The sequence below is a fragment of the Pristiophorus japonicus genome, chromosome 8 (assembly GCF_044704955.1).
Source record: "Pristiophorus japonicus isolate sPriJap1 chromosome 8, sPriJap1.hap1, whole genome shotgun sequence".
Lineage (NCBI taxonomy): Eukaryota > Metazoa > Chordata > Chondrichthyes > Pristiophoridae > Pristiophorus > Pristiophorus japonicus.
Genome location: NC_091984.1, coordinates 106,652,381 through 106,667,726, shown reverse-complemented (window position 1 = coordinate 106,667,726; position 15,346 = coordinate 106,652,381). Strand labels below are relative to the sequence as shown.

General features: G+C 39.1%; 1 protein-coding gene across 1 annotated transcript in view; it reads right to left on the bottom strand.

Moving 5' to 3' along the window:
• Nucleotides 1–7,072: 7,072 nt before the first annotated feature.
• The window catches only part of prpf38b (pre-mRNA processing factor 38B), a 36,061-nt gene continuing 27,787 nt past the window's right edge, over nucleotides 7,073–15,346 (bottom strand). Inside the window, exons 4-5 of the mRNA XM_070888251.1 lie at nucleotides 12,954–13,180; nucleotides 7,073–12,865 (exon numbers count right to left, since the gene is read on the bottom strand). Of these exons, the coding sequence (XP_070744352.1) occupies nucleotides 11,956–12,865; nucleotides 12,954–13,180 (1,137 nt within the window). The 3' untranslated portion in view covers nucleotides 7,073–11,955. The remainder of the gene's footprint in view (nucleotides 12,866–12,953; nucleotides 13,181–15,346) is intronic.

Below are 15,346 nucleotides of genomic sequence, written 5' to 3'. Positions count from 1 at the left end.
TTGCATCATGTAATATACAGCGCATCACTCTGGTGTATTCCTTTAAGACATACTTGCCTATGTCTTCCCGAGTTCAATTAGAAACTAATTGCTCTCTGGAGTCAATTTGAGATCAGAAGAAACCAGCAAGAAATGACTGGCTTTCTTTTTCTGTAATAGTGTGACACAGAAACTTGCATGTGCAAAACCTGAAGAATGTCTCAAAACAAGGTAGAGTGTCATGATCATCTCAGAGTGGCAGAACAGGCTCGAGGGGCTGAATGTTGTTAGGTTCCTGCGGCAATGCTCACAGGCAGTCAGCAATTTTCTATTTTGTAATAGTAGGAGCATTCATACCATGCAGCAGATAACAGGACTACTGATTTAATGACTGAATAAGTCAAATTCTACACATTAAATGGTATTCTGTTTTTTGTGGTGCTTTCAGGATTGGATTTCACGATTATCCATTATTCTGTGAAAACTAAGTAATTGGTCTTTATTTCACATATACACAGATCGCTTGTAGCGATCGTGCTGGTGTCAATGAAATTTGCCCGCTATATGCAGTGGACGGTGTAACAAAAATGTTTTCTCTAGTGGTCAGAATAACACTAGGTTTGACTGTATCCTTTGCTGGCTGTTTTATTTTTGCCTGACGGCCGCTATCCTGGAGTTGGCGGGCAACGCCGCGTGGGACAAGAAGTCGCGCATCATGTTACCTGCAGTTTGCTATGATGAGGAACTCCGCAAGCCAACAAGGTGGTCTGGAGGCTCTGCTTGTGCCTTCAATTGAGACAATTCCCGTATTGCCTTTCAATTATGCTCTGAGTGCCTGTAGAAAACCTCCGGGGAAGCATCGTTCAATGTGAGCACAGAATAACGTAGCAAGCAGGAGCGCCGCAAACTGGGTGGGTTGAACCAGATCCACACCATAAGTCTCGCATTGCAAAATTCACCCCTATATTCCAATGGAATCTCCAGAATCTATACCAATACTGTTTTCCCATCAATTATCAGCCACATCGTTTGCAGGACAAAGACTTGTGCAAAAGTGACCTCATTGTACAGCACTATCACCAATATCATCCCTAGATAAATCAACTTCATAGCCAAAGATTCCATTTGTACTGCACTTTTCATTCTTGTGCCCAGGTTATTGCTGTACATACATGCAAGATCAAAATTTGGTAACTTGCTTATTCGCTGATGGTATCGTTATGGCAGATAATGGAGGTTCAACTGTCTACCAAAATGAAATCCTGGTAAATAAAATGTCTTGGCCACACAACGATCAATCACTTGATTATACAGAAGAGAACTATATCACACACACAAACATTTAATTGCGCAGCAGTAATCTAAGGGGGGGGGGGGTGATTTATAAGGAAGCAACTTATTCAAGGGGTTCAGATATATTGTGTGTAAAATAACGAATAAAAGTAATATCAAGAGATTGAAATGACACTGAACTGAATAAAGTGAAACTTAGTGGTTTACAACCTCAAGATTCAAATGATGCTGTAGTGACAAGATTATTATATATCCAAGCAGTGAAAAATACAAACCTTTGCTCTCCAGGCAGATGCCTGCTTGACAAAAGCAGATTGGATAATGGGGCATGGAAAGCATCGCATTTGATTCAGGGTAGTCCTGGGTTTCGAGCCGTTAAAACCAGTTTCTGGAATTTGAGATCACTTCAAATTAGGCACATTGATCGCCAAATTCAATCCTCCAATCTACACTCCCATTGAGCAAGATGCCCGGCAGAAAGCACAGTCGCAATTTCAGAGCTACAGAATACACACAGTTTTGAGGGATGATGAATCTATTTAATGATGGGTTAATGCTTTTGCCAGTTATTGACATAATACATGCTAACAGTTGGTGCCATTGGTGTAGTCAGACTGATCCCATACTATAGGATTTAACATTCCTAATTTAAATTTGTTTAGTGATAATATACAAACTGTTAGCCTGATAAAGAAGTGTCTTGTTGAAAAATTAATTCTCTAGACTTTACCTCAACTTATATTGAGCTGGCAGCTGTGGCAGCACTCTCGCCTGAGTCAGAGGATCAAGTCCCACTCCACTCCAGGGACTTGAGGCGGACACTCCAGTGCAGTAGTGAGGGTGCTGCACTGTTGGAGGTGCCGTTAAACTGAGACCTTGTTTGCCCTCGCAAAGAAATACTTTCATTTCTATAGCGTCTTTCACGGCCACTGGACGTCCCAAAGTGCTTTCCAATGAAGTGATTTTGAAGTGTAAATTTGCGCTCAGAAAACTCCCACAAACAGCAATGTGATAATGACCTGATAATCTGTTTTTGTTACATGTTGATTGAGGGATAAATATTAGCCAGGACACCAGGGATAGCCCCCTGCTCTTCTTCAAAATAGTGCTGTGGGATATTTTATGTCCACCTAGAGAGTAGACGGGGTCCCGGTTTAACGTCGCATCCGAAAGACGGCAGCTCCCTCAGTACTGTACTGGAATGTCAGCTTAGATTTTTGTGCTCAAGTCTCTGGGGTGGGACTTAAACCAACAACCTATTGACTCAGAGGCAAGTGTGTTACCAACTGAGCCACTGGCTGATACTTGGGTGGATGTAAAGGATCTCAGAGCTCTATTCAAAGCGCAGGAGAGTGCTCCCAGGTGTCCTGGTCAATATTTATACTTCAACCAATACCTAAAAAAAGATTAGCAGATCATTATCACATTGCTGACTATGGGAGCTTGCAGTGTGCAAATTGGTTGCCGCATTTCCTACAGTGATTACACTTCAAAAGTACTTCATTGGCTATGAAGTACTTTGGGACATCCTGAGGTCTTGAAAGGCATCAATGCAAGTTGTTTTTCTTCTAAACAATGTTATCGATTGAACAATTTTGTTTTGGACCTTACTCCCTAACTTTCCTCAGACACAAAGTTTAATTACTGTCTATCCAAAGACCACTTTATTTAACCGTTGCACAAGTATTTCTGGTTTTAATGCAGTCACAAATGTCATGTGATTCAAGTTGTAATATGACCTTACGGGTGCAGGTAGCCTTATAATTCATTGAAGCATGATATGGGTTGATTTTTAATCTACTTTTAATATTGTTTCAGAATCTTTGAATTACATGATCATTTCAAAAGTACTGTTGATGTTTTATCTGAATGTTAGGGGAACTCATCTCTCTACTTTACTTACCATTTTTAAATGGTTTTCGTAAACACTAAACAGATTAGTTGCCTTTAGTTCCATAACCATCATAAATGACATGACTAGGATAGTATTGCAGTTCAGTAAACCGAACATCGGAATTAAAATTTTCCTTTCCTCAGCGAGTAATAAAATTGATCTAAATGATTTCACAGTTTGAAATTTGACACAAAGCTTAAAACCATATTTAATGCACTCACACATTTAGCGGTTATGGCGTTCAACAACTTGCATTTATATAGCATTCTTAAAACGTCCCAAGGCGCTTCACAGAATCATTGAGCCACTTACATATTAGGCGAGGTGACCAACAGCTTGATCAAAGAGGTAGGTTTTTAAGGAGTATCTTAAAGGAGGAGGAGGAGGGGTAGAGGTTTTGAGGGAGTGAATTCCAGAATTTAGGGCTTTGGCAGCTGAAGGCACGGCCACCAATGATGGAGCAATTAAAATCGGGGATGCTCAAGAGACCAGAATTAGGGGAGTGCAAAGTTCTTGAAGGATTATAGGGCTGGAGCAGGTTACAGAGATGGGGAGGGGCGAGGCCATGGAGGGATTTGAACACATGGACTAGAATTTTAAATTTAAGGCGTTGTCAGACGGGGAAGGGGAGGGGTGGGGTGCAATGTAGGTCAGGCCAGGGGGGAGGAGAAACTTTGAGGATCTTGCTACATTGCTGACCTAAGATGGTCTGAATAGCTTTTCTCACCTGTGTCTTATTTTATAAGCAGGGATCCATAGCATTTATTAATGTAAATTTTAAACTGAAAGACTAGTTTTTCCTCTTAAACTCTGGAGTTTAAATCTCTTTAACCTATGACTCTATGAGCTACCGTGGATATAATCTCCATGTTCTATTTGAATATGGTGATTAGGTTCAGTGGGAAAACTATTCGTACAACAACCAATTGTTTCTTAAATTATTCCAGGATTTTTGTCCTCACGACTCTACTCCTTCTCACGTATTGATTACACGGAAGAAAAGCTTCCTGAGATCAGTCCTAAATTAACTTTTCCAAAATGTGCTTGAACTGGTGTCTCCTATTCTTGCAATTGTTTAAAATAATTTTCCAGATGTACTTTTTCTAATGGTCAACTATCACACGATAATTATAGATGAGGAAGGGCACCTTAATAAATCCATTCATAAATATTAGTCCCATTTCGGCATTTAAATGTTTCTTAAATGATTCCAAGGTTTTCACCACTGCTCTATCTGCAAGTCCATTTCAAGTGTTGATCACTTTTAGCATGAAGATTTTTCCAATATATAGCACTCAGCCGCCTCCTTTTAAGGTTGAAAAGCCCAGGTTTCTCCAGTCTTCCCTTATAACTCAGATCCATCACTTGAGATCAGACTAGTGACTCTTCTAATACTTGCATGTCTCTTGCATTAAATATTGGGTAGACCGAAGCCATTGTTTTCGGTCCTCACCACAAACTCAGTTAGTTCCCTCCGCCAAACCATACTGTTCGCTATCTTGGCATCATAGTTGATCTCGAAATGAGCTTTCGACCACATATCCACGGCATAACTAAGATCGCCTATTTGCACTTCCTTAACATTGTCCCTCTCCGCCCTTGCCTCAGCTCATCTGCTGCTGAAACCCTCATCCATGCCTTTGTTACCTCTAGACTAGACTATTCCAATGCTCTAACTGGCCTCCCACCCATCATAAACGTCAGCTTATCCAAAACTCTGCTGCCCATATCCTAACTCGCAGCAAGGCCCTTTTACCCTCACCCCAGTTCTCGCTGACCTAGATTTGCTCCTGGTTAAGCAATGCCTAAATTTCAAAATTTTCATTCTTGTTTTCAAATGCCTCCATGGCCTCGTCCCTCCAAATCTCTGTAATCTCCTCCAGTCCCACAACCCTCTACCCTCTCCCCCCACCCAGAGATATTAGTGCTCCTCTAATTCTGCCGTCTTGAGCATCCCTGGTTATAATTGCTCAACCATTGGTAGCTTTGCTTTTTGTTGCCTAGGCCCTAAGCTCTGCAATTCCCTCCCTAAACTTCTCAGCTTCCCTTTTCTCCTTTAAGACGCTCCTTAAAACCTACCTTTTTCCTGCCCTAATTCCTCCTTATGTGGCTCCTTGTCAGATTTACTCGTGAAGCACCTTGGGATGTTTTACAATATTAAAAGGCGCTAATAAATACAAGTTATTGTACCTTGGTAATTAGAACTAGAAAGACTTGCATTCATGTAGCACCTTTCATGATCTCAGGACGTCACAAAGCACTTTACAGCCATTGAAGTTTTATCTGTTGTAATCATAGAATCTTACAGCACAGGCCATTTGGCCCATTGTTCCAATTACTTTAAATCTGTGTCTGGTTACCCACCCTTCTGCCACTGGAAACTGTTTCCCCTTATTTACTCTATCAAAACCCTTCATGATTTTTAACACCTATTAAATCGCTTCTTAACTGTCTACTCAAAGGGGAACAATCTCAGCTGAGGAAGGACATTCTTGCTATTGAGGGAGTACAGCGAAGGTTCACCAGACTGATTCCCGGGATGGCGGGACTGACCTATCAAGAAAGACTGGATCAACTGGGCTTGTATTCACTGGAGTTCAGAAGAATGAGAGAGGACCTCATAGAAACGTTTAAAATTCTGACGGGGTTAGACAGGTTAGATGCAGGAAGAATGTTCCCAATGTTGGGGAAGTCCAAAACCAGGGGACACAGTCTGAGGATAAGGGGTAAGCCATTTAGGACCGAGATGAGGAGGAATTTCTTCACCCAGAGAGTGGTGAACCTGTGGAATCCTCTACCACATAAAGTTGTTGAGGCCAATTCACTAAATATATTCAAAAAGGAGTTAGATGAAGTCCTTACTACTAGGGGGATCAAGGGGTATGGCAAGAAAGCAGGAATGGGGTACTGAAGTTGCATGTTCAGCCATGAACTCATTGAATGGCGATGCAGGCTAGAAGGGCCAAATAGCCTACTCCTGCACCTATTTTCTATGTTTCTCTAGTCTCTCTAAGTAACTGAAGTCCTTCATCCCTGGTACCATTCTAGTGAATCTCCTCTACGCTCTCTCCAAGGTCTTGACATCCTTCCTAAAGTATGGTGCCTAAAAGTGGACTCAATACTCCAGCTGATTTATAAAGGTTTAGCATAACTTGCGCGCTTTTTTACATCTATGCCTCTATTTATAAAGCCAAGGATCCCGAATGATTTTTCAACAGCCTTATCAACCATTGTCATAAAGATTTTTGTACGTAAACCCCATAGTCTCGCTGTTCCTGTAACTCCTTTAAAATTGTACCATTTAGTTTATATTACTTCTAGTCATCCTTCCTAATGTAGGAAATGCAGCAGACAATTTGCGTATAGCAAGGCCCCACAAACAGCAATGCGATAATGAACAGATAATGTTTTAGTGGCGTTGGTGGGATATAAATAGTGGCCAGGACAGCAAGAACTAGACGGTACTTACGGTTCGATATGAGCATGTTTTCTCTGATCTATTATACTGTTTTGGCTATATAAATCAATAATATTTTGGCTTTAGTTAAAAATGCATTTTTTATGGGTCTTCCAGATCCCAAACAAATTCCTTTCAAGTTTATGACACTCATCACCTGTATAAAATCATAGGTAGGCAGGCCATATTATGTTTACCCCTTTTGAGAAATTTTCATGTTCTGCACTCAAGATGCTACTGAAGGTGATCTTTTAGAAACTTCAAAATAGTATCAGGCTGGCTCTTTCTTGGACTCATGGCCCTATATAATCAGAACAGCAGCATTCATCTCTTTCATCGTACATTCAGATTTGCAGCCTTAAAAATTATGTATGTTGCTCTACCACCTTTTCCAATAACCATGCACCCTCATTCACCATTCATTTGCATGTTTTATTTTATACCTCATAGTGGGAAGACATATGATAAATTGTATAATGTAGTAAAAACAGTGAACAGGATGTTTATTTATACAGGGAAGAAAGTAATCACAAAGCAACATTTTGTTAGAACACTTAATGTAGAATTTAGCAATAAGAAACTGGCAGCTGCCAGGACAGAGAAATATCAGTCTCCCTAACTTAGCCATTTTTCCAGTTCAATGACATTGAAACAAACGCAGAGATTAAATTACTCAAATGAAAATAGGTTCATTAGTGTAATATTAGCCTTGTGAAAGAATTTTAAGCATAGTTTACTCAGAATTGGGACTCAGGGGTATTGGAACAAGAGAAAATCAAGTAGAGTTGCCCATGGGGAGAAAAAGTGAGACTGAGGAATAGGGGGTCAGGAGAATCAGACAGAGCGGGTGGGGGAAATAGAGGGAGAGGGCAACAGGGTGCTAGGAGTCGGGGAGAGTTGCCGGAGGGAGACTGGGGAATAGGGGTGGGAGCTGGAGGTGAGAAGATTTGGGAATGTGACGGGAGATTGGGGTGAAGAGAAATGGAGCGGGTATGGTGCCCAACATTTCCTGCAGAATTGGGAGCAGCAGCAACATGGTGACTGGGAGCGGCACCGAGAAATGCAGCCAGTAAAGGGATGAGTGAAGCATGGGGTCTTTAGTGGGTAAATAATGAAAGACTGCTTCCACAAAGGAACGGAGACCGATATCTCACTGCGCACACATATTTTACATCGCAAGCTCTAGCCGGCACCGTTTATATTGGGCTTTGAGAGGGGAGCAGTGCCCGGCACAGCCGCAAACTGCAGCCCCACTTTCTCGGCTCCTCGCAGGGCAATACACTACCATGGTGCTACTACGCTGGTCGGGGCTGGTCTCATCTATCGGCTCCTCACTTGCAGCCCGAGCTTCAATTAGAAGCTGAACAATGAGGGAGATTGGTTGTCCTGGTGGCAGGGATTACTTTACTAAATTAGTTTTGAGTAAATAGCGCCTTTCACAACCAAAGCACTTTACACCCAATTAAGTACTTTTTGAAGTGTAGTCATAGTTGTATTGTAATAAATGCAGCAGCCAATTTGCACACAGCAAGGGCCCACCAAAATATGAGATAATGATCAGATAATGTGTTTTTGTGATGCTGGTTGAAGAATAAGTAGTGGGCCAAGACACCAGGGAAAGTTTTCTCAGTACTACACTCAAGTGTCAGCATGGAATAAAATGAAGTCTCTGGAGTGGGATTTGAACCCACAACCAACTCCTAATGCTCGTTCCGTAAATGCTGCTGCTGTTGAGACGCGCTGTGATTGCCTACCTGTATCAAAACCATTTTCTAAGGGAGAATTTTTGAAAAGCTGCATGCAGTATCCTTCAGAAATAGTGGGGTAGAAATTCAAGTGATAGAAGCCAGGACCTCACGTTAACAACAGCGGTGCTGCGGTACGTACCGCATCTCCAGAGGCAGCACGCCGAACGTTGGCAATCAAATTTGGGCCTATTGCATCGCGGGAAGTCCTAAGGGTAGAAAATGCAGGAGGGCCACAGCGCATTGAAGACGGGGAGAGGTGCTTGCATAGTACATTCTCCTAATGTTTTACGCATTTTGCAGAAGGTTCTTTAAACAGACGCAGCACCTTAGTTTGCATATTTAATTTAATTCAATGCTGTTTTTAGGCGGCATCTCAGGACGCCCAGAAACAGTGAGAACGGGCACAGGCGCAGATTCGGTGCAGGACTTTGCACCCAGAAAAGGGTATACATTGCACACAATAAAGAGTCAGAATGCATATCAATTTCTACCCCGTGTCCAAATAACTTCTGCTGAATGTGGTCCACACCAAGTGTCAGGATGTCAGATAAAGCCCACCATATAAAATTAGTTTGACATCCCTATCCCAAGAGAAGCAGCTAGAAGGAACTCTTTTTCTACCTGTAGAGCAAGTACCTGGCTTTTACTCCTGAAAGTAACAATGTTGAGCTATACAATTGCTAATTTGTGAATTTGAAGGAATGTGTACCACGTGAAAAAGGTGCTCCTACAAAAAAAAGCTTTAAGTGAAAAATAGAGAGTTATGTATGAAGTACTAAAAAAATGGACCACCTTAGAGTTATTAAATATCTACTGTAGTTTCTTGCACAGCACTTGTGTTCAAACATCAGGGACAATAATCTTACATTTAGAGATCAGACATTGGGGGCCCTAATCTTACATTTAGAGAAAAAAAATCAAGTGAGACCAGCTGCATAGCTTAAGGGATTTAGAAAATTATGCAGGTCAGGACATGAATGGCTTAGTTCCCTTTTTCTATATCCCTGCTCTTTTAAGTTTCCCTGGGGAGTCCAAGCAATATACTTAGTTAAGTAAAATGGTCGACTAGTTACATTTCATTTCTAAGCTCTACCCGAGGCCTGTTTTATAGTATTAAATCACTGATGCGACTTTTCTCCATGGACAGTCACTTGGCCAATGTCACTTTCTGCATGCATGGAGCACCCATTAGGAACACTATACACTAAACACTCCAACTTGCCTTTTGAAGTGCCATTAGATTCTTTCTCCTTTTCTGCATTTCACAAATGGTACTGATTATTTATTCCTTAATGCTAACATTCTGAAAACTGCTTTCTTTTATAAGGTATACCTCTCATGCTATGGGACTACTGGGTTGTCAGTCACTGGAAGAAACACTGAAGCATGTACACAAGCTCTGGCTGCAGTTTAAAAAAAGGCACATCCCATTAATGGATACGTGATTATAAACAAATAATTAATTACACTCACAACAGATCCAGTCTTCCAATTAAATTATATACTGGATGTAAAGAGGAATGTGAAATAGTGGATGTCTGGGAAGTTAGAAAATGCAAAATAAAATTGAGGGCCTTACAGGTTAAGCAGTTTATCGAATGATATCATTTTGATAATGAATTTTTTAAATAAAATCAATGGCCGACACAGTCCAATCAATAATCTAGTGACTGGCCAAAATGAAAAACTTACACAGCATTTGAAGCAGTTGACAAAAATAGTTTGTAAAGATTTCAACAAATCAACAGCTTTCCTGTGCATTCATCCCCTCACTAGGAGAAAAACATTAGAGCTATTTTTACAGACTATGTGTGGAATACATTTCTTCAGCACTGGCACCTGAAATCAAAGTTTCCAATGAGAATTGGCCATCAACACTATTGTTCAGTTCTGCTGTTCTCAAATGACTAAAAATTTACCTGGAATGTCCAATTCTAAAACAATTAACCTTACTCTCAAATTGCATTGTTTGGATAATAAACTTTACATATAATATACTTTATGCCCTTCCATTTTTGAAATGGCCTCCATAAACTGTACATCACACATCAGAACAAGCAACATTAAGTATTTTTGGATGTTATACATTCATTGGTCATTGCTAATACCATCCCACCTTGTAGTCACCTCACCAATAGTCCCCTTTTGCAATCGGGGAAAAGCATCTGTATATAACAGGCAAGGGAATTAGTATTATGTGGATCATTTATTATTTTTGGCCTTAGAAGTTTTTCATTCACATAATAGTCCCCAAAACAATTAGGTACCATTATATTTATTGCCACTAAAATCACCTCAGGACAGGAACACACCAGCAAATCTTCAATAACCTGCCAAATACCTTGTGTGAGCAGGAATAATTTGAAAGCCTACACTTTTATTTTATACTGCTGTCACTGATGATGTTATAATGGGTCAATTTAAATTACTGTTTTTCCAAAAGGTAAGCTCCAAAATCAAATTTTTTTTTTTTACAAGACCAAGCAAACTTATCAATTCAATAATTTAAATATTAGGCATACCAGAAATTGGCAGAACACCTTCTTTCACAGACCTAAATGAATCCTAGGGTCCAAGAACAAATTGCTTCAACCATTAAAACCTTATTTTTCCACAGCATAATGCCAATAAACACATAAAATGTATCAATGTATTCCTCCTGTAACCAAAATGTACACTGCCTTTATAAAACTGTATTTTAAACTTGAAAATACTATTTTTAATTAATTAAAACCTAAAAAATGTAAGCAGATCTGCGCTGAAGATCATCTTACGAAGCTCAACATGTCCTGAACCTTTTTTTTTAAACAAAATGTACACGAGTCATTAATTAGTCAAGCTGCAAGACAAAAATGCAAGACTTAAAGTATGCCTTGCAAGAGATTCACTGCATAAGCAAAATACCTTAATGTTAAGTAGCTGATTGTACCTTCCTAAGCTACATACTAAAATCTAGTATATCAATACTTCTTCTGGATTTCTTTTTAAAATTTAGCTACTTTGATATAAATATTTGCAAGAATGCCATGGAGAGAAATACCAATTTTGGTATTTGCCAATGTAATTTCCCCCAAATAAAATTGGCATCATCCACCTTTTTCTCAAAGATTTGCATGGTCTTATATTAAATAGAAAATAAAAGCCAATACAATGCTGTTTAACTTGGGGATATCTACTATAGGGCATGTGTATGTCAGACATAAATGCTATCAGTGTATTAACACAACAGTTTTAAGTACTGGCAGTTTATTGCCCATCATACAAAATGAACCAACATGGCAGTTGTGCCAATGATTAAAACTCTCAGAACATATGTACATAGTATACTTGCAAAAACATTATTTCAAACAAAAACAAATCTTGTATCAACTACATTGTACAGAATAAAGTTGGTCTTGAATTACAATGGTAAGTTGAACAGCTGGTTACCAAAGGCACTTCCTACAAACAGGAAATATCATCTGCAGGCTACAGGAATTTGAAGACATGTGTTTATCCTACCCATAGCATAATTATTTAAAAAAAGAAAATGTTCAAAAGCATAACAATTTATTCAATGTACAATTAGAGATTTAAGTAATTTTTCAGTCATCGTCAGTGGTATTGCCTTGCAACCACCCTTCTGCATTGCTTTTGTTCTCTCTTTCTGTACTGAGACTTCTGTGGCTTGGTTTGCTTGAATGGTCCTTACCATCATCGTGACTTTGTTTGTGAGATCGTTCTTTGCTTCGACTGCGCTTGCGAGCTTTCTCTTTGCTATGACTACGCTGTTTCTTTATCCGTTCACCGTCATTCTCATCAGTCCTTTCTCTGCTAATGCTTCTTTTGTTTGATTTCTCTTTATGTTCATTTCGGTGTTTAGATTTCTCTTTGCTTTTGCTTCTACTACGTTTGCTGACTCGACCCTTGCCAGGACTACTGCTTCTATGTCTTTTCTCTCTGCTCTTGCTTCTACTATGCCGTCTATCTTTTTTTGAATCTTTTTTATCATCTTTATGTCTCTTTTCATCTTTTTCTCTTCTTTCTTCCTTACGTTTTCTGTCTTCTGTCTTTGATCGGCTTCTTTTATCCTGGTCTCTAGATCTCTCCGGTTCTTTCTCAACATTTCTTTCCCTGTCTCTATCACTTACCCTTTCTTTGTCTTTATCTTTATCTTTCTCATAATCTTTGTCTCTTCTTCTGCTCCTTTCATTTTCCTTCTCCCTCTCTTTATCTCTATCTTTTTTATCACTCCTTTTATCTCTGCTTCGACTTCTGTGTCGGTCTCTGCTTCTGCTTCGTCTGCGGTCTATGCCTCTGTCTGTGCTTCTAGATTTATGCCTATCCTTCTCACTTCGCTCTCTGTCTTTAACCTGTTCTCGTTCCCTTTTCTGCCGTTCTCTTTCTCTTTCTAATTCCTTGTCAAAACCAAAAGATCCATGGCCTTCTCTATGACGACTTCTGCTTCTGGATCGCCGAGGAGATTTGCGTGGACTAAGGGATCTTCTTGGTGACCTGAAAGACAAGTCAATAAAATTCTTAATGCTTTACAAAGAGCATTTTAAATATATGTCGTGACATTTAATTAATCCAAATGTATTACCTCGAGTGCCTACGTTCTGAAAGACGCTCTGGCTCTTCCATACTATCCTTCCCATCCTTTTTGGTAATTTTCCTTGGTCGAGTTTTGAGATACTGGTCCAAATTCTTTTGAACAGGAACTGGAATTCTTGGGAATAAAGTAGAGAACCATTCCAGTTTAGTAAGGAAAGAACGAATCATCTCTCCTATTGTCATGACACACCCTCCTCCAGCCTTTACATCTAGTTCCTGAAAAACACAATAAAACATACTATTGGTAAAACTGATTTTTAACCCTTCACATTTGTGTTAGCATGTGAAATAATCGAGGAACCCCAGCTTTTTGTTTAAAAAGAATGTACTACCTTTGATGTAACCTAATCATTTTCACATGCAGTTCTACCTGCAAAATTTGCAAGCCTATCCCAAAATTAATGTTGTGAGGCCTGTAATAAAATGGTTAAAAATTAGACTGTTCCTATTAAAACTTTTGTAATACCACTAACAGTTTATGCAAATATTTTGCATGTATCTGTAAAATAATAGGTACCATTTCTCCTAGGACTGAGATAATCCAACCCCCTCAATAGTTGATCTAAAGCTGCATTTTAATTGTCCTGTTTGGAAAACCTCCCACAGCCAAATCTCTTCAAAACCTGGTATGCTTTTAAAACACAAAATTACTTAGTATACCAACAATGCAAATGGACCAACACACTTGTGTAGCTACAAAGGTTATAGCTAAACTTGAAAACTGTCGGCAAGCCGTTCAATTTTCTTCTTGTATGTTGTGATTCTCACTGCATTTAACATTAAGACAACTTTTTGAAGCAATAGCAAACCAACTGCCATGAAGCAGTGAGGTATTATCAATTAACATTCAATATAATATATTTTGAAACTGTATAGTCCACAATGACCATTGTCTTTGGAAAAGGGTCATTACCGCATGATTGCCTCCTTGCCATGCCCTCTCACAGCTCAGGACATGTTAGTCAGCTATTGTCAGTTTCCAACCTACAGTGCAAGCACACAGGAAAATCAGATTTTATTAGGCTAGAAAAACAAAAAAGACAGTCTAAACATAAAATAAGCGCTTGCACTCACACACATTAATCAATAGTGTTGCTCAGCTACATTTCCAAATTCACCTGCTGCCCAATGAAGATCTAAAGAAGAAAACAGGGCAATTAGCTTAAATGCTGGCAGTCTCAGAGCTTTATTAAACTCAGGCTCAAATCTAAAGTTTTGATGGAGATAGATGTAATCACAGGCAGAATGGCAGCTTCGTGTTCTAACGGTGTACTTAAGAACGCTACTTAAAGCGTGTCCAGTACTACCAAACTCACTGTGTATCGATGAACTGGAGAAAAAAAAAGAAATTTTTTTTAAATTACCCTACGAAAATTTATGTTCTTTTTAATGTACAGGTATTACAAATACCTTTGTTGACATGAATTGGTATGGTTTAAACGGTCTGTGGCAGAGATGGGAAAATTACATAAACAATATTAAAGCTGAAGTCAAAGAGACATTAAATTAGAGGGGTCAATTGAACTCAATATCCTTTATCAGCGCGTTTATCTAGATACATGGAAACAATGTTTATATTACAAAAATGGGCAGTACTTGGCACTTCATCACTACTAGAAACTGATCAACAGTCTCTTCGGTACCATCTCTTTCTGCCCGTTCCCCAAAAAGGCCTGAATTTAAGAGTACAACCGTATAAATTAACTGGTTACATTATTAGCATGGGTTTAATGTGCATCTATGTAAAATAGCTTCCTAATAGTTATACATAAAATTACAAAAGGAACCAAATCCAGACTTTAAAATCATAGCTTTAAGTAGAAGCAAAGAACAGCTGCTGCTAACAAGTGGTTTTGAACACACTAAGTAGGAAACGTCTTAGTTCAGATCTTAATCCATTTTCCGCATATTAAATATAGAAACTTGAGACAAGTAAAAATCAAAGAAAGCCCAACTTTTTTTCAGAACATTCATGGAAAAAGACAAGTTGCCAACAGAACAAGATAGCATGTCCCAGCTATTGTTCCTGTACTTAACAGCATTTTCATATCATTTTGTTTATCTTGCATAGTTTACAATTGTTTGGAATGGAAAATAATTTGAATAAATCATTGTTGCTTATGCGCCACCATGCATCTCTAATAATCGCTCTCCAAAATTCTATAAAATACTAACAATAATCTCATACTTTTTCCAGGACTTGAGAAACAAAATTGTGAAATCTTTCTTTGAAAAATATATTTATGAGCAGTATGAAATGCCAACATATCTCATGCATATGAAACCATGCTTACCACTACTTGGTGGCATATTGTGTAATCTGCACTCAATTTTTTGTAGCCTATCAAGTTGACACAATGAGCATACATAAAATATAAAGGG